The following is a 20,300-nucleotide window of genomic DNA, read 5'->3' as shown; positions in this document are numbered from 1 at the left end:
TGTGAATTGACTGTCCCTCTGTTTCCCACGGGCAGTCCCAACATTCCCATTATGTTTTGCTTTCAAGCTAGCAGTTTGCAGCTGCATTGCTTCTATATCGTAACCTGTGGCTGCAACTGCTATTCAGTCCTCCTTGCTGTTGTGTCTGCCTTACGCAGCTACTGCTGCCTGAAATCATAAGGAATTTTAATAATAATAATAATAATTCCATAAGATAGCTTTCCTAGGTATATGCTCTGTGTGGAATCTTGATTGGCTGCTTGTCGTGCCCAATCAGGGAGAAGCAGAACCTGAACAAGAAGAGTTCTGGAATGTTCTGCATCAAAGGGCTAGGTGGTTGAGCCGCTGAAGGAACGAACAGCTGCAGGAACAAACGGAGAGGCAAAGAGAAGAAGAACTGACTGAGGCACAACAATATCCCAGCGGTATCCCACGGTATCACAGTGAATGTTATAAATGTTATTCATATGAAACTACTTTATACCCACTGCATCAGTTTGTTGGGTATTTTGCCCAGCTAGCACAATTTCCAGCAGCTTCCTTAGCTCTCAAGCAGGAAGAAGTCCTTTACCAGTTCGACTGGGTCTTATCCTGCAGAGCATCTGGTCTGTCATTTAGGTGTCACTTGCAAAGTTCCAGTTCTCCTGTTCTGCTGGGAGAGATGTAATCTCATGGAGGTACCCTGGTGGCAGTAAAATTTTTGCTTAAATACTGAGGGTGGGGGACAGGATGTTGTTGTTGTTTAGTCGTTTAGTCGTGTCAGACTCTTCGTGACCCCATGGACCAGAGCACGCCAGGCCCCCCTGTCTTCCACTGCCTCCCGCAGTTTGGTCAAACTCATGCTGGTAGCTTCAAGAACACTGTCCAACCATCTCGTCCTCAGTCATCCCCTTCTCCTTGTGCCCTCCATCTTTCCCCAAATCAGGGTCTTTTCCAGGGAGTCTTCTCTTCTCATGGGGTGGCCAAAGTATTGGAGTCTCAGCTTCAGGATCTGTCCTTCCAGTGAGCACTCAGGGCTGATTTGCTTCAGAATTGAGAGGTTTGATCTTCTTGCAGCCCAGGGGACTCTCAAGAGTCTCCTCCAGCACCAGAATTCAAAAGAATCAGTTATTCAGCAGTCAGCCTTCTTGATGGTCCAGCTCTCACTTCCATATACCACTACTGGGAAAACCATAGCTTTAACTATACGGACCATTGTTGGCAAGGTGATATTATCTTTAAATTCTATTTTTTCCTTATTATTTTAAGAGTTCGCTCCACTACATTGTCACATGAAGGAACCCAAGATGAAATATCACTTAAAATGAAGTGGTAAAATGGCAGCCAAGGAAAAGTCCCTATCAATGAAGCAATGTAAGCACTTTCCACTTTTATTTATGCTCACTGCTTTTCCAACTGCTCATTAACCACTACATTCTTAATTAAAAGCTGTGTTAACGGTCTACTCCATTATATGGTTCTGAACATAGGATGACGTGAGGAGCCAATCCGAATGAGCAGTTAAAATGGCAGGAGGTCTGACATTCGCAGAAGGCAAGTTGTTTCTGTTGGTATTTTCTCTTCAGACGAACCCAGGACAACAGGACCCACACTCTCCTCTTGGGAGTGAGGCCCAAATATGTCCCTTCTGCCCCTCTGACTCCTCCTTCCTTCCTTTTGTCTTGGGAGTATGATATTAAGGAGGGGGGCAGAAGGTTATGTCTTGGTCACTGTATGTTTCCGAGCACAATTCAAAGTCTTGGTGCTGATCTTTAAAGCCCTAAATGGCCTTGGTCCAGTATACCTGAAGGAGCATCTCCACCCCCATCATTCTGCCCGGACACCGAGGTCCAGTGCCGAGGGCCTTCTGGCGGTTCCCTCACTGCGAAAAGCCAAGTTACAGGGATCCAGGCAGAGGGCCTTCTCGATAGTTGCACCCACCCTGTGGAACACCCTCCCACCAGATGCCAAAGAGAAAAACAACTACCAAACTTTTAGAAGACATCTGAAGGCAGCCCTGTTTAGGGAAGCTTTTAATGTTTAATAGGTTATTGCATTTTAGTGTTCTGTTGGAAGCTGCCCAGAGTGACTGCGGCAACCCAGCCAGATGGGCGGGGTATAAATAATAAATTATTATTATTATTATTATTATTATTATTATTCCTTTTTGAGCTCCTGCCCCACCTTTCTGCTTTCAGGATGTGAACCACCTGGCAGAGTATTTTGAAGGTCATTAGAACCCTGCTGGACCAAACCAAAGGCCTATCTAGTTCAGCATTCTGTTCTCACAGTGCCCAGCCAAGTGCCTAATTTTATGGTCCTTGTGAGGTTATCCCACAGCCATAGGATCTTGTGGACATTCCTTTCCTTTCCTTGTTGCATCTGCAGGAACTTTAGCTGCTGTCCTTCCTTTGCAGTAAAAGGGGGGAAAGGGGATGGTGGAATAGAACACGTTTTTTAAAAAATAAAAATATCACTAAGACTTTGGATCTTCTTGATCCAAAAAATTTCCGCTTCTTCCAACGCCCCCGCTCTCCAACCATATCAATGGGAGGTTTGTTGTTGTTTTTAAAAAAATGCCTATGGGAGGAGAGGAAGAGAAGAGCAGCCAGGTCCCATTTTCTGCCCTGCCATCATGACGCCAGCAGAAATTTGGATTTGGTTGCTCTTCCACCAAGCCAGGATTGAACATTTAAGGGAAAATGTATAAGACTACTATACATATCTAGATCAGAAGCATTGTGAGTTCAGCAGTAAGAACCCTCAAGATCCTAACCAAGAAAAGGCTAAGGAACTAGAACCTGAGAGACCAGGGTTCAGATCCCCACTCGGCCATTAAACTCATTGGGTGACACTGGGCTACTTACTGCTTCGCAGCCTAACCTACCTCACAGGGCTGTTTTGGGGATCAAATGAGGAGTGGGGAGAACCATGTATGCCACCTTGAGCTCATTGGAGTAAAAAGTGGGGTTAAAATAAAATAAACCACTTTAGGAAACAGATAATCCATGCAACAAAAAGAGGTCACCATGCAGTCTATACACTTGTATCCAACCCATTGTATTCCTGGTCATATTGATCAGATCACTCACTATCAGAAGTCCCCACACACACACACACACACCTTGCAATATTTAGGAAGTAGTCTGTTATGTATGTACATTACTTAGTGTTGTGTAATTTCTTTATATTTATTTTAAAGAGAAGTTGTTATTTTACAGTGCCGCAGGATGCAGCTAAAGAAAGAGCTTCCAAGTCCCAGTTTAGTTCCAGAACTAATATGGAATCAAAAAGTAACATAGGGTCCCGATCCAATGTGGGGTCTAGATCCAATGTGAGTTCCAGATCAAAAATAGGAATGAGAAAGCGACAGCAAAATATGGCAGGTATGTACATTGCACACCTAGCAGTGGTTCATCTCCACCCCCATCGTTCCAGCCAGACACTGAGGTTCAGCGCCAAGGGCCTTCTGGCGGTTCCCTCACAGTGAGAAGCCAAGTTACAGGGAACCAGGCAGAGGGCCTTCTCGGTGGTGGCGCCCACCCTGTGGATCGCCCTCCCTTCAGATGTGAAGGAAATAAGCAGCTATCTTATCTTTAAAAGACATCTGACGGCAACCCTGTTTAGGAAAGTTTTGTAATATTTAATGCTGTATTTTTTTTGACACTCGATTAGAAGCCACCCAGAGTGGCTGGGGAAACTCAGCCAGATGGGCAGGGTATAAATAATAAATTATTATTATTGTCATTATTATTATTATTATTCATCCTGTAATGAGAAGCACAAAAAGGGAAGAGGGAGTGTGGAATTGGGAGTGGGAGAGGAGTTCAGGTGGGAGGAGTCACTGCCGCGCTGCTGGATCTCATGCCCCACCATGTGCTATGACATCATGATGCTACAGCATGTGTCAGGCGTGGAGAATCCTCTCTTCCCAGGTAGCACCAGAGGCAAAACATTACCAACAACATCCTGAAAGTTTACAGGAAGTCCCAGGAGTCATACTCCTTCGCATTCTTTGTTCTTGAATGCGTAGGGACCTACGAGCCCTTGGAGAAGGAGGATCTCCCAAACCTTCCAAGGAGGTCTCTGCCGTCTGCTCTCTCACTCCCTCCTCCTCCACCACTACCTTCAGCTATAATTCAGCTCTGTTTTCTTCTCCTCTTGAAACTGTTGGAGACAAGGGGGAAAACCTTCCCACTCTCCCTCCTCTTCTGAGAGCAGCTGAGCAGACTGAGGGGGATACTTCCCAGCTTCCCTGTTCAGTCCAGTCCCTGACAGTGTGCGTCATGACATCACGATGTGGGCGGGCCCAGGTCAGCGCCACTCAAATGTGTTGCGGAGGTGTGGTTATTGGTTAGGTTTTTTTGTTCTTGTTTTGATTATGTATTTTGTCTTTTTCATACTACATTTTCTATGTTGTGAACTATCCTGAGATATGTGGATAAAGGACAGTACACAAATAATAATTATTTTTTAAGCATTAGTCAGAAACATGTAGAGAACATCAGGTTGGCAAAGGTTGCTGTAGTAGAATGCTTTCCCCAGGGAGTCTCATCTGGCACCTTCATTATATATCTTTAGGAGCCAGGCGAAAATGTTCCTCTTCAACCTTGGCCTTTGTCTGATTAATTTTCTTTGTACTTTTAAATGTGCTTGGGGGAGGGGAGAGGCTACGGCTTTGATTTGCTCTTGCTCTTGTTTTAATTATGTATTTTGTACTGTTATTTTTATTTTTATGTTATGGGTCATCCTGAGATCTACGAATGAAATTAAATAAATAAATAGTGGGGGGTGATAAATTCCTTTATAGAAATATACCCTTCTACTTAGGAACTACTGTCGACCCAAATGTTTCTCATCTTAAATTAGTTTTGTTACCTGGCTTCAAGAACTTTAATTAACTTCATCTGTTTATTTGCATTTTCTTGACTCAGTTGACACTACTGCCAATCCAAATTAACTGGTTGTTCCCAGGCTTCTGCTGCAGAGAAGCAGCCGCATATGATTTCAGGTGTTGGGAATGTGGGCATTGTTTGGGAAAAATATAGATTATTTGAGACAGATACATTTGGAAAACGCCCCTGATGGTGTATGGATTCATTCAATATCTATTGTTTCTTAAAGCATTATATAGTTGTATATATGCAAATAATAGTATATATAAGCAACACACAAACTGCAAGTACTGCAACACACACACACACCCAAAAGGACCAAGCTATATTACTAACTGAAGCAAGTCTTACGTTGGCTCATTGTAGTTAAAGTCAAATTTTCTTTCTTTTTTGTCTTTCAAGGGAAACTAGCTGCTCTTCAATCTCCTGTTGGTACATTTATTACAATAATGATGTGCCTGATCCTTTTTTTCGCCACCATTGGAGCTGTTGCTTTTTGTAAGTTCAACTCCTTTTGCAAAGAAAAGCCTTTAGTATTATCCTGACTTGGTTTATTTCATTGTGAAGAAGACTATCAATCTAGCCTCTTCTAAGACCTGTTACATCCTCTTAATTTCAAAGAGTGAGCTAAGGGCGTGGTTAAATCTTGCCTGTTGAAATAAACACCCCTGAAATCTTGTCCCTAGACACTTTAGATCAGAGGTTTTCAACCACGGCTCCCTTGACCTACTACATTCTTTCTGCAGCTCCTCTGTGGGGCTTAGGAGCCCAGTTAGGTCACCCCTTGCCTGCAGAGCTGGCAGCCCCTCACCCCTTTTCAAACACCCTCCCTTAAGGAGTATTCCCTCCTCTCTTCTCCCCTTCTCCCCAGCCAGAGTGGTGTAGTGGTTAAGAGCAGTGGACTCGTAATCTGGTGAACTGGGTTTACTTCCCCGCTCCTCCACCTGCAGCTGTTGGGTGACCTCGGGCTAGTCACACTTCTCTGAAGTCTCTCAGCCCCACTCACCTCACAGAGTGTTTGTTGTGGGGGAGGAAGGGAAAGGAGATTGTTAGCCGCTTTGAGACTCCTTAAGGGGAGTGAAAGGCAGGATATCAAGTGCAAACTCTTCTTCTTCTCTCCTTGGGAGTCCTCTGGGCAGCCGCTGCTGCTGCCCTTAGTCTCTGAGCTGCCCCCCCCCCTTGCCCCAAAGAGAGGTGCCTCTTCTAAATGCCCCACAGGGGCCTGGAAAGCTGCTGCTTCTACTTCTTCAGCGCTCACTCATAGTCAAGTAAGATTGTCTTCCATGAATACAGTCTTAACAGTGAGTCCATAAGTGACTGTAGAGGCCAATTCTGGATCCACACATCCTTCCACAGTGGGGACATAGGTTTCCGGGAAGAAGTTGATCATGGTGAGGGTTTGGCAAATGTGCCTCCCTCTTAGCACGTTTCTCCCTTTCTTCCTGAGTTCAAGCATCTACCAAGTCCATGACACCTTTGGTAAAGCCTGTTCTCCAATTGAAGCTCTCATAGGCCAGTATTGCCCAACTGTCAGTGTTTATATAATCTTTTTTTAGATTTGTCTTTGAGAAAGTCTTTAAACCTCTTTCATTGTCCACCAGCATTATGCTTTCCATTTTTAAGTTTGGGATAGAGTAGTTGCTTTGGAAGACGAAAGATGGCATCAGAGGGGGGAAGGAAGGAAAGAGGGACAGAGGCCAGTGCTGTCCATGGCACCCCTGACCACCATTCAAGGCACTCCAGAGTGCCACGGCACACTGGTTGAAAACCACTGCTTTAGATACTTCCTAAGCCAACATAATGGGACGCGGGTGGCGCTGTGGTCTAAACCACAGAGCCTAGGACTCGCTGATCAGAAGGTCAGCGGATCAAATCCCCACGACGGGGTGAGCTCCCGTGGCTCGGTCCCTGCTCCTGCCAACCTAGCAGTTCGAAAGCGAGTCAAAGTGCAAGTAGATAAATAGGTACTGCTCCGGCGGGAAGGTAAACGGCATTTCCGTGAGCTGATCTGGTTCACCAGAAGCGGTTTAGTCATGCTGGCCACATGACCCAGAAGCTGTACGCCGGCTCCCTCGGCCAGTAAAGCGAGATGAGCGCTGCAACCCCAGAGTCGGCCATGACTGGAGCTAATGGTCAGGGGTCCCTTTACCTTTTAAGCCTACATAGCTTTTGGGCTTCAGAAACTCACCTGTACAGAGTGAAAATGTGGGTCCATTGAGCTCAGCATTGTTGGAACCAGAGAGAGCTCACCTTGTTTTTTAGGCTCCAAGCAAAAGAGAGGTAGTTTTGATTAATACAAATTGTGTAGTGAAGACCTTTTTACTTCTCCAAGCCTTGTAAATTTAAAGCAATTTTTGCTGGAATGCTGCCTTCTCTTCTAGTCTGAATATCTGGTTGTGAAGGGGCTGCTTTATTTGGTGTTGAAAAGAGGCTCAGGGATAAGGCACAGGGAAGGTTGATTCAATATTAGCCCTGGTAATCCCAATGTAGGAGTGCAGCCATACACGTACTAGTGTGCTGGAACACCATTTCTTGTCCTCTTTTCTAGATCATGAGCGATCGAAAAAAATAGTCTCCCTACGAACAGCAGTTGCGAAGATTAGGGAGTTTATGATCAAAAAGCAACCATCCCTCAAACGCAAAAACGGTAAGCAATGAGTTGCTTGGTGTCCATCTGTCTTGGGAGACAACGAAAGAGTGGAGTCAAATTGTTGGAAGGTTACAGCACGTGCTGTAGCTGTAGAGACTGATACAGGAGAGACGTGTTTTGCTGTAGTTGGGGCAGATGAAGGTGTCCGGTTGTACTATTGTAGATGCACCATGGAGCTTCTTCTCTCTGCACTCCTCCCAGCACTCATTCCTCCTCTGGCCATTGCTATGGATGCACAACCTGTCTCCAGCCACTGCAGTCGTCTGCAAGGGATTCCCACACAGTGGGGTTCATGGTGCCGGTCTTAATGTCACATCTTTGTAGCGCAGAGTTGGTATGCCAATAGGCCTGGTGCCTGAAGCCAGCTCCATGTAGAGTACATTTTTGGGTATCCAAGGAGGCAATGGATTAGTTAATAAATTCAGAACCATTCCTACCCCACCACACCCAGGGTTATTCTTCTGCAACAGAACTTATTTCCAGGCTTGTCTCAGCAAGGAGCATAGTGGCTGGGTTGTGGTGGGACTGAGTTAGGCGCAGTATCCCCTTCCCCAGAAAGAGGGGCAGCTGTTCCCCTTGCAGTTGCTCATAGGACTAGAAATTTTGCAGATACCACAACTTTTGTCAGTAGTTTAGATAGCTAAATCTTTCCCACCTTATGACATAGGTATTTTGGCATGGGCTCAGTTAAAAGCAAAAGTATACACTTGGGGGTTCCATTTGGGTAGAAGTTTGAGCTGCTTTCTGTCCTTGGTGATGTGAGCCAGGATTGCTCTTATATGGGTACTGTATTAGAATTCTGATCTTCTTACATGAGGTAGAATATGACAAGCCACCAGAATCTGGGAAATGGCTTTCTAATATATCTGTATAGCTTTTGAGATACAACTGCCTTGAATTGTTTGCATCCTTTAGATTCTGTAATACTTAAAGCAGCTCAGAAGTTGGCAGAAGAATTGCTTGTATGGGATGCCAAAGCACGTGAAGTACAAGCTGGAATTGGTAAGTTATTCTGAAACAGCAGTGCTTAAATTTCATAGTATGGAGAGAACCCGCCTTGAGACTGAACTTAGATTCCCTCATCTGCATATTTCTTGAAGGTACAGTTTTGACTAAACTGCCAATCAGTCTCAAATACCCACCTCCTAGAGAAGATGTATGGAGGGGGAGTCCGTTGTCTTGAGGTGCAAATAAATTTACCTTCGGGTAAATATAAATTGCCATCCAGTCATGCTTCCTCTGGGCAGCTCTGCTTGGAAGCGCTGACCTGGCAGGATAATAGCAGAGTAAATGCAGCGGTCCTGAGTCCATATTTACAAGCCATAAATCAGTCTCTTCCATCAGAGTTTTCCTGCATTCTCCGTGCTTCCAAAGCACACAGATTCACAGCCTCTCCGTTGAGCTGTGTCTCTCAGGCAGAATCGAAAGGAACTTTTACAGACAAAGCCTGTGACATCCGGGCTCCTCCCAGATACAGGACACCACGGAGTTTTAACCCTGTTTGTTCCAAACTCCACACGTTGTACCCCCACTCAGACATCTGCACTGGCTGCCACTCTGTTACTGAGGAAAATTCAAGGTGTAACTATTAGTATACGAAGCCCTCAACACTTTGTGACCAGGTTACTTGAAGGATCACTTCCCATATGTTCTCTCTTGCCTGCTTAAGTCTTTGGAACTGACATTTATACAAGTGTCACATAATGTTTGTTCTTCACTTGCAAGAACTGATCCTTCAATCTGGCCGCCTGTACAAATGGAACTGTCTGCCCATTGATACTAGACAGGCACCTCTCCTGTGTTGTTTTCTATGCCTATAAAAACAGTTTTGTTTAGGCAAGTTGTGCAATTTTATTATGTATGGGGGAGTATTTAAAAAATTGTGGTTTTATATATTTTGATAATTTGAATATGCCTGCTATTTATAAAAGCTGTTTTATGTGCTATTTTAATGAATATCAGGTACTATTTGTATGTAAAACACTTAGAGACATTTTTTGATTGAGCAATCTATTAATCTTGTTAAATAAATGAGAAAAATGGTTGCAAATCTATTGATGAAGGCAAAGATGGAAATGGAAATAAATAAATGGCACTTCATTTAAATAAGTGTATTTGTTATCAGAACGAACATTTCAGAAAGTCAGATCTCTATAAATTATGCTGGAGTATAATGAGGATAACCTCCCCCAACCCTATTTTCCTTCCCTATTCCTGCCTTGATTGAAAGATGAGATTCATGCAAAAATGCAGTTAAAGTGGATCCACCACAAAGGGGCCCTCTATTTCCTTGAAAACAATGAAAGGACGTGGGAAGGTGCAAGAGACTTTTGTGAAGATGAAAAAGCCATGTTGATTTGTATTGAAACGCAAGCTGAGGAGGTGAGTAGAACACTGAAATGCAGTAAAACCAAGGGCACAATCTTCTGAGATGGTACAGTCTCAAGCCTGGATAAATGTATGCTGATTGGTTGAAGAGTGTGGGAGGAGATTATGAGCTGCTGTGTGAGGTGAGAGTTCACAACAGGGGACATAAGGTCTCCTTGCACAGGAGTCTACACTACACTACACTACTAAGAGATGAGATGAAGCCCATGGGTGTCTGAAGACTGACTCTCTGATCCAAACTACATCATCTGCAGCAAGGTGATGGGCAAAGCCTTGAGGGTGATGGCATTTTCTATTACAGTGGTACCTCAGGCTACATACGCTTCAGGTTACAGACTCCGCTAGCCCAGAAATAGTACCTTGGGTTAAGAACTTTGCTTCAGGATGAGAACAGAAATCGTGCTCCGGTGGCACGGCGGCAGTGGTAGGCCCCATTAGCTAAAGTGGTGCTTCAGGTTAAGAACAGTTTCAGATTAAGAATGGACCTCTGGAAAGAATTAAGTACTTAACCCGAGGTACCACTGTATGTTGCTAATGCTAGTGGGTTCATAGTGGATTGGAAATGGTATGAAGTACAGTGGTACCTCGGGTTAAGTACTTAATTCATTCTGGCGGTCTGTTCTTAACCTGAAACTGTTCTTAACCTGAAGCACCACTTTAGCTAATGGGGCCTCCTGCCGCCGCCCCACGATTTCTGTTCTCATCCTGAAGCAAAGTTTTTAACCCGAGGTACTGTTTCTGGGTTAGCGGAGTTTGTAACCTGAAGCATAAGTAAGCTGAAGCGTATGTAACCCGAGGTACCCCTGTAGGGGAGGAAAAGGAGGAGGAGGACTTGGCCAAGGGGCAAAGAGGCAGTGCATTAGGGGTTTCTAAGTGCAATCTCAGACTTGGGCTTGAAGGTGGAGTGGCAATTTTTACCTCCTCAGGTGACAGGTGGGGGAGTGGTTGAAAGAGGAGATTCAGTTGGCAGCTGGGAAGGAAGGCCACCACACAAGTGAGAGATGCAATTACTATCCAGCAGATGTAAAGAAATTGTGGTGAACTTCTGCCAGCTCCAGACCTATAACTCCTCTTCTTGTTCTGTTTTGTTTATTTTCTTCCTGCCTTTCACTTTGCGCAGTCCCAAGGTGGCTCATGGCAAGAATTAATACAACTAACTAAAAACAAACAATGAATTAAACACATGAGCCTGTTTTTCAAAAATCTCACTGAAAACGCCAAATCTATTTAAAAGTATGTACACACACAAAAATCCTTTCTTGGGCCACTTTCACAGTTTAAAATCCAATGTCTATTTCCAGCTCACATGTCTAGAAGTAGCATCCCTAGATGATCATGGCTATGCCATAACGACAGGCAAATCTTTTTACCCCTAGTCTTAAATTCAGTTCCGTACTTTCACAAAAGATTAATCATTCAGTTTATTCACATGGGAGTGTGTACTTCTCCGATATACACATTTTTGTATGCAATTTTGCCCAAACGTACACAGTTTGCAAAGCATCTCCCTTAATGTTTTTGTATGCTATTTTCTGTAACATATGCATTAACAAGCACCCTGGTGTTTTACTGCTAGTATTTTATTCTGAACTCGCCTTGCATTTCTTCTTCTTTTAAATATAATTTTTATTAAATTTTACACAATTTTTCCAACACAGCATCTCCAACACAACATAACAATCCTTGGCTGTCATAGCCTAGGACTTCCATCAACCCCTTCTAATGGTTTTCTGAATTCCTTTCTAATTATGCATTTTATTACTATGCTTATTGTTTTAGACCCAATCTTACATCAGCTAATCTTAATACTTCTCACAATAATCTGGATAGTCCACCTTACAATACTCCTCCTTACAAAACTTCTTGCAATCCTACAAGCAATGTTAAGTAGTTACAGTTGTCTTTCAAATACAACATAAATTTCTTCCAGTCCTTTAGGAAAGGCTGGTCCCGTTGGTTTCGAATTTTCCCTGTAAATTTTGCCAGCTCAACGTAGTCCATCAATTTTATTTGCCACACTTCTTTTGTTAGCATTTCTTCTTGCTTCCATCTTTGGGCTAATAATATTCTTGCTGCAGTGGTCACATATAAGAACAGTTGTTTTTCACCATTTTTTAAAATTTCTGTACCTACGATACCCAATAAAAGAGCTTCTGGTTTTTTTGGAAATGTATATTTCAACATTTTTTTGGTTTCGTTATAAATCATTTCCCAGAAGTCTTTCACTTTTTTACATTCTCAATACCTATGGTAAAATGTGCCCTCTTTTTTGTTACATTTCCAACATTTATTATTCATTTTATACATTTTGGCTAGTTTCACCGGTGATATATACCATCTGTACATCATTTTCATTATATTTTCTTTTAATGCACTGCAGGCAGTAAAGTTTATTCCCTCTCTCCATAACCTCCCCCAACCATCTATTGGTATATTATGCCCTATATCTTTAGCCCAATGTATAATTACTGATTTGACTTCTTCATCTTTTAGATGCCATTCCAATAGTAATTTATACATTTTAGATAATATTTTAAACTTATTCTTTAACAGTTCCAATTCAAATCTTGATTTAATATATCCAAATCCATTTTGCCTTTTATCTTCTTTAAACATTTCATTGACTTGACGATAATGCAACCAATCATTCACAAAAAAATTAACCTCTTCATACAGCTTTAATTTCCATTGGTTTTCCATCTCCATCATTAACTGTTCTTAGATGGCCCAATTTGTATTCATATTTATCTTTTTCACATCCATTGCCTCTAATGGTGAGAGCCACCATGGTGTTTTACGTTCCCAATAGATTTTGATATGTATCCCATACTTCATACAGTGACTTGCAAAATACAGTGGTGCCCCGCAAGACGAATGCCTCGCAAGACGAAAAACCCGCTAGACGAAAGGGTTTTCCGTTTTTCGATGCGCTTCGCAAGACGAATTTCCCTATGGGCTTGCTTCGCAAGACGAAAACGTCTTCCTAGTCTTGCGTTTTTTTTCGCTCCCCCCCCCTTTTTCTAAGCCGCCAAGCCGCTAATAGCCTTTTAGCCGCTAAGCCGCTAAGCCTTTAATAGCGCTAAGCCGCTAAGCCGCTAATAGGGTTGCTTCGCAAGACGAAAAACCGCTAGACGAAGAGACTCGCGGAACGGATTATTTTCGTCTTGCGAGGTACCACTGTATGTGGTTTCCAAATCCTTTATGAACTTTGACTTTATCATACCATAGATATGCATGCCATCTGAATCTGTTATCGAATCCTTTCAGACCTAAGAGATCTGTATTCTCTAATAATATCCAATCCCTCAACCAACAAAAGCATGAAGCCTCATAATACAATTTCAAATCTGACCTTGCATTTCATAACACCACCACCTGGCCATTGGGTTGGTTGACTGGCATCTCCAAATTCTGAAATACAGCAGGCAAAGCAGAGGGGTCAAGAACTGAGCATGTATACCTGAGACCTGGGTGGATGAGCTCAGTGGCCCTATGCTGCCCCAGCTGTGTCCACCTGGGTACTTGGTGCAGCACCATTCTGAGTCAGAGGGTTGTGCTGGCCAAACAGGTGATTGATTATAATGATCTATTTCATAGTTGGAGTGCCTGACTGTATTGGGAAAGGATGTTATACAGCTGTCAGTCAGCACCAGTATTCCCTGTTTATAGTCCCCAAGAGCAGACAGACACAGAATGCCCTTTCAATTCGTTATTCACTCCCTGCCTCTTTGCAAACTCAAGCCGATTTAGAAACTGCTGTGAGGAGAGTTAAAAGAGGCAGAAAGAAATGAATGGCAGTGATCGCAGAGATACCTATTCTGAATAAATTTGTTTCTGGTGGTTCTGTTAACTAATAAATGAAACAAATTGGCCTTGCATATTTTACATACAAGCGGTATGTATAGCTTGTTCAGACATTTATTTACATGAATATACGAGGGGAGAGCCTGTCTCTGATGCAACTTTCTCCCTTTCCATGCAATTTTCACTCCTGCAGAATGTCTGAAAGGTGCTCTTGTGTTCCTAGGTAAAATATGCAGTATGAAAGGATTTGCAAAAAGATTCTGACCCCTTATTTCTAGGAAATACTTTCTGATCTCTTTGTAGGAATTCATAGAGAAACAAGTCTTTCCAACATACAAAGACCATTGGGTTGGAGTCTATAATACTGGGGGATGGAAATGTATTGATGACCAGGAACCTAAAAGCACGTGAGTCTCTGAATAAAATTATATTGTAGCACCCTTTCCTTCTCTGAACTCACATTCTGCAGTCTTCCAAATGAGCCCAGTGTGGGTGGTGGTGCCTTGATCCCCTTCCTCTTATTGTATTTGATTAATCAGAAATACATTATAGTTAAGTAATAGTATGAGCAGTAACTGAAATATGAACAGCCGATGCAAAAGGATAAAGGAAAAAATAATGAATGATAAAATGAATGATAAAATTATAAACTATTTTAAGTAAAGGATCGGGATGTAGAGTAAAGTATGTATTTCGATGCAGTAAGACGTGAGGAGAAGGGAAACACTGCAGAAACCGGGTGGAAGTCAATTTAAAATTTCTATTAAGTTTTATTGTATTGCATTCTATTGTATTGTCAAAAAAATACGTCCTTTTAATCTGTTTAGGTGTTTAGCATATATGAGCATATATGAGATCCAGTACACTCTAGGAAGGCTCAAGTAGACCTCACACAACCAACATTGGATTTTCTCTATAACATTGCTTTATTGATTAACAAACATGACAAGACAGGGAACATGCACTCAATCACACACACATTCATACATTTCCCATACTCACCACTCTACACTGGATTGATCAGACCCAGTAAGAGTCACGAGTGACTGGATAACAGCTGTCAATGTCTGGCACACAACTGAGGCTGTAAGGCTTTGCCATTTATACACAATGCCATCTGATGCTTGGCAACTCCTGAAGCTTACACAACTCCTTACTCCTTGTTGTTGGCATGTTTTTGGCATCTCACATCCTTGCCCTTGGCATCATTTCACAGTTCTTATCTGATCTGAATGTTGTGTAAAGTTGTAAAGCCCACCTCCAAGCCTCCTTTTGCATACCATTCCCGGCACACACTGTTTTTGCCAAAACATTATGATGTTTTCCACATTCCATTAGCACTTATACAACACAGTTCATGATCAGTTCACTGACAGTTCAAAGACATTGCATCCATTTTGTGGTGTTCTTCGGCGATCTTTTTGGCCCATGCAAACCATACCATTTGCTATATATAATAATAATAATAATAATAATAATAATAATAATAATAATAATAATGGGAGGCCCCATTAGCTAAAGTGGTGCTTCAGGTTAAGAACAGTTTCAGGCTAAGAACGGACCTCCAGAACAAATTAAGTTCTTAACCCGAGGTACCACTGTAAAAGCAATGAATGTCACTCAAAACTCATGTCACTCATGATTCCATGGTCCTCTAGTGTCCATTTATGACTTTTTCAACTGATAAGACAATTAGGTCCCTACCACATTCACACAAACAACTATAGTGCAATGCATTTTGCTGATGGGACTGTCTTCATCTCACTTGCGGAGGAGGGAATAGGAGGAAGATTCTATTGACTCTTTTTCCTCAGTTGTAACTGCAATGTACAGTATAGACATGTTAAGAAGCCTTTATCATCTATCATCTATCATCTATCATCTATCTATCATCTATCTATCTATCATCTATCAATCTATATCTATCTATCTATCATCTATCATCTATCTATCTATCTATCTATCTATCTATCTATCTATCATTTGTCTATATCTATCTATCATCTATCTATCTATCTATCTATCTATCATCTATCTATCATCTATCTATCCATCTATCATCTATCTATCTATCATTTGTCTATATCTATCTATTTATCATCTATCTATCATCTATCTATCTATCTATCTATCATCTATCTATCTATCATCTATCTATCTATCATCTATCTATCTATCATCTATCTATCTATCATCTATCTATCTATCATTTGTCTATATCTATCTATCTATCTATCTATCTATCTATCATCTATCTATCTATCTATCTATCATCTATCTATCATCTATCTATCCATCTATCATCTATCTATCTATCATTTGTCTATATCTATCTATTTATCATCTATCTATCATCTATCTATCTATCTATCATCTATCTATCATCTATCTATCTATCATCTATCTATCTATCATTTGTCTATATCTATCTATCATCTATCTATCTATCATTTGTCTATATCTATCTATCATCTATCTATCTATCATCTATCTATCTATCATTTGTCTATATCTATCTATCTATCTATCTATCTATCAATCATCTATCTATCTATCTATCATCTATCTATCATCTATCATCTATCTATCTATCTATCTATCTATCTATCTATCAATCTATCTATCTATCATTTGTCTATATCTATCTATCATCTATCTACCATCTATCTATCTATCTATCTATCTATCTATCTATCTATCTATCTATATCTATCTATCATCATCTATCTATCCTGCTCCCCCCCCCCATTTTCCTAGAATAGGTGTTAAACTAACTCACCTGTAACTTGCTTGATAGGGATGGAGAACAGTCCTGGTAGGAATGAGCTCCCCCTGCTGGCCATGACAGACTGTGTCTTGAATTCTTCAGCTGCTCTACTGGGGGAAGAGTCATCCATTCTCCAGAACAACCCTGCCTGTGGTCTACAACAGTTAGGGCCTTTTTTGAAAAATTCATCCTCCTTGAATTTGTGAAGTTTTTTCACCTTCCTTCTTCTGCATTTTGCTTTGTTCACTGCCTATTTCTGTTCTTTCATGGCACAAGTTTTCTTCCCTTGCCTTAATTTCAGCGCTGTCTCCCACTTTGATTTCTCTTTGCTGTTCTCTCTGCTCCCTGGGGTCTTCATCTTCTCCCTTCTCCATCCCATCTCCACCACAGAGACAGGAATGTTTTGACTTTGCTTTCACCTGGCTGGGCATGGGAGGTTTATTAGTGGCTTTTTCTGAGATTGGACTTTGGTATACCTCATGTCTCTTAGCATGCAGCTGCCAGTTTGAGCGTTTGGTCTCCCCTTTGAGCCCTAGTTTACCTGCCCTTATAATATTTTGATGTTTAGGGCTGTGTTGCTGGTGGCACTCACTTTAGCACAAAGAGTTTCAAAGTAGGAGGCCTAGTCTTCTGACCTCCAAGTCTGCATTTTTCATCAAGGTAGCCATCTCAGCTACCTGTAATGGTAATTTTCCCATTGTGGATCTTTGTAGGGTGACAACATGGCCTTCTCCATGAAGCTTTGTAAAGCACTATAAAATAGGCTCAGGGATGCGGGTGGCGCTGTGGTCTAAACCACTGAGCCTCTTGGGCTTGCCAATCAGAAGGTCGTGGTTCAAATCCCCGAGACAGGTAGAGCTCCCACTGCTCGGTCCCAGCTCCTGTCAACCAAGCAGTTCAAAAGCACACCAGTGCAAGTAGATAAATAGGTACCGCTCCGGCGGGAATGTAAACGGCGTTTCTGTGCACTGCTCTGGTTTCGCCAGAAGCGGCATAGTCATGCTGGCCACATGACCCAGAAAAACTGTCTGCAGATAAGCACCGGCTCCCTCAGCCTGCAAAGCGAGATGAGCACCGCAACCCCAGAGTCGTCTGTGACTAGACTTAACTGTCAGGGGTCCTTTATCTTTACCTTTTATAAAATAGGCTCACTTTCATCTGCTGATGCAGTATTTGAGGATAAGGCCCTCCAGAGAGCCTTGCCACAATACGTGGATGCCAAGGAAGGCCTCCTTGGACTGAGGAACACTACCCTGATGTTTGCCTATCAGAAGTGTCTTCCATCCTTATGAAGCAAAAATGGAAATTTTACTTAGCATTAATTTCTATTTGATGATAAGGATGAGGACATTCTGCCTACCTCTCCTTCCTCTGTGCCCCACCCCCAGAAGGTTTTCATGGCTTAGGGCTTCTGTCAGTGCCTTATAGCTTTCAAACGTTGTTTAGAATATTAGTGTCTTGTCTTGCCTTGTTTGCCTTTCCTCCTCAAATGTTTTCAGGGCTGTTTCCTCTTTCCTCTGTGTCTCTCAGCGCTCTTTCTTTGAAGTTACACCTCTGAATAGACAGATTCCATTTTTCAAGTTGAGGTTTTTGGGGGTCAAGGAGTTTGCCTTTGCTTTGCCAGTTGAGAGGGATGGCAGCATGATTCTCCTTGCCTACCAGAGAGGAGCTGAAGAACTCAAGACCCTGTCTGTCACGGCCAGGAGGAATCGTCATCGGCACCAGGAAAGTCCTCTGTTCGTTTCATCAGATAGGGATTTGCAGTATGTAAAAATTCCTTTTTTCAAAGTTCCCCTGTTGATCCCATTTAAGAAATTGTTGCTGTGTTGGCTCCTTTCCAGTCTGCAGGTACGGAAGGTGATTTTAGGCTAGGAGAGAGCAGACATCCAGTCTGAATTGACTACTGATTAGTGCTGCCATTTGTTTTTAGATTCTGGAGGACTGGTATGCCAAGCCTGACCGTGCCAAATCCCTGTGTCTATATAATAGGTTTCTGCCGGGATTCAAGAGGCTGTTGGGAAGACACCAACTGCAGGGTCCGAAAACGGAGCATATGTAAGAAGAAGCCTGATAAAAGATGGTACACATGAAGTCCTTGAAACTGGATTCCACAATCTCTCCACTAAAACAAAGACAATGCATTGATCCCTCCTTTAAAGAGTCAACTATCCAGGTTGTGGAATTAGAACATTTATGAGCTCAAGTCTTTGACATCAGCAGTCAAAAGCACTTTGTCAAATCTGGTTCCTCCATGCTGGAAAAAAGACACTTTATTTTGCAACCACAAAGACTTGGACCTCCAATAAAATAAAGTGTGGAAGAGTTCAGTCATAGCCTGCTTCGAGTTGCAATAAATTAATTTGGTAAATCTACCATGGCTTTGCATCATTCTTAAACAAGGCACGGGTCTTGGAGGTACTCAGACTACTTTGGAATCTGAGGTGAAGTTGACTGGCTCTATGGCTCCAGAGCCTTGGGAAGGTGATTTATAAATCAAAACAAAACAAGGTAGTGAGCACTGGTTGTGCCACACCCTTTAAAATTAAGCTATTATTGTGTTCTAATTGAATGTTACAAATATAAACATTGCTTATGAGAATCTTTGAAGAAGGTGAAGGCATTAATCATTCCAATTGAGACTTTTTGCAGAGATGCTATATATATATATATATATATATATATATATATATATATATATATATAATGTGCCTTAACTGAAAGTATTTAAATTATGGAGCTCTGTATCCATTTACCACATCCTGATATGAAATAGCCTGGTAGTTTATGATGAGAGCCAGTAATAAAATTATACCCTTTTGTTTCCAGTACAGACTTCAGCACTGGAAAATTGAAATTTGATAATCCTAGACCAAGATATGGTCCAAATTTATACTAGTGTCTCCAAGCAGATGGTCTAAACCTAGGAATATTTAGCTCAGCACCCCAAGACATCTTGCTTCCCCATTAGGTTTCCAAGGGGATCTCCAAAGCCATAGCTTTAGTCTCAGCGCAGACCAAAGTCTAGCTTCTCTGTCTCTTTTTCCCGCTTTCTCCCTGACTAAACAAAAGCTAATTTTTCTCCTGTTCTCCTCCCTACAAGAGGATGTGGTCTTCAGACAGGTGATGAGATGAGAAAATTACCACCTCCTTTGGGGAGCACCATTAGCTTAGTTGTTTCCATGGCAACATGGTCAACCCGTTAGTTACTGGAATAGGATGCTTAACAGACCTGGCCAGTGCCATTATCTTAGCAAAGAGAATGGTTGTCTCATAATGGCATGTGATTGACAGGTGGGTAGTCCTGCCCACAAATTTGGCCCACAAGGTTGAGCCTGATAAGGACCTGTTCTTTGGGGCCAAAAGGTTTTCCCACCTCTGACATAAGACAATTTGCTGTTTACATTGGTCGTTTTCTGGGTTGGGTGTCAGGAGCTCATCCTACACTCGAGTAGGACCCTGGCAGAGACACCTGCCCGACTGGCATGTTCTCTCCCTCCTGGTTGATCATTCGGGAGCTTCAAAGCTTTCTTCAGTCTGAACATCACAGCAACCGATGCCAACAGACACCGACACACTTAGGGATCCACAGAGTCTTCGCAGCTTGCGTAACAGACCTCAGCAACATAGCATTTTGGCTAATCTACTTTATTTACATATAAACACACACAGGGCACTGCAACATTGCTCCCTCTCTCTCTAGCATCAGACAGCAAAGAGAAAAAAGAACAAAGGATAATAGTCCAACTTCACGGAACACAGGAACCCAAACAACCCGTATCCGTCACTCCCCACTCTGTGGAGTCAAAACATACACCGT

General features: G+C 42.2%; 1 protein-coding gene and 1 long non-coding RNA gene across 3 annotated transcripts; both read left to right on the top strand.

Moving 5' to 3' along the window:
- Window positions 1–303: 303 nt before the first annotated feature.
- Window positions 304–1,536, top strand: LOC309378068. The gene is made up of 3 exons (XR_014171821.1): window positions 304–435; window positions 1,249–1,353; window positions 1,470–1,536. It is a non-coding gene; the product is annotated as an uncharacterized lncRNA (long non-coding RNA).
- Window positions 1,537–3,204: 1,668 nt separating this feature from the next.
- LOC309377715 (C-type lectin domain family 10 member A-like) lies at window positions 3,205–18,855 on the top strand. 2 transcript variants are annotated; one of them, XM_081925413.1, is made up of 7 exons: window positions 3,205–3,365; window positions 5,277–5,372; window positions 7,423–7,521; window positions 8,440–8,526; window positions 9,755–9,906; window positions 14,020–14,123; window positions 18,473–18,855. In XM_081925413.1, exons 1-7 carry the CDS (start codon window positions 3,260–3,262, stop codon window positions 18,540–18,542), a joined length of 714 nt encoding a protein of 237 aa, XP_081781539.1. In that variant the 5' UTR covers window positions 3,205–3,259; the 3' UTR covers window positions 18,543–18,855. The 2 variants fall into 2 exon arrangements, with proteins under 2 accessions (XP_081781539.1, XP_081781538.1); XM_081925412.1 differs by having other exon boundaries at window positions 18,414–18,855.
- The last annotated feature ends 1,445 nt before the right edge of the window (window positions 18,856–20,300 follow it).

Source organism: Podarcis melisellensis (assembly GCF_964234715.1).
Source record: "Podarcis melisellensis genome assembly, chromosome: 9".
In the NCBI taxonomy this organism is placed as follows: Eukaryota; Metazoa; Chordata; class Lepidosauria; order Squamata; family Lacertidae; genus Podarcis; species Podarcis melisellensis.
This window is presented reverse-complemented; position numbering and strand designations above follow the sequence as displayed.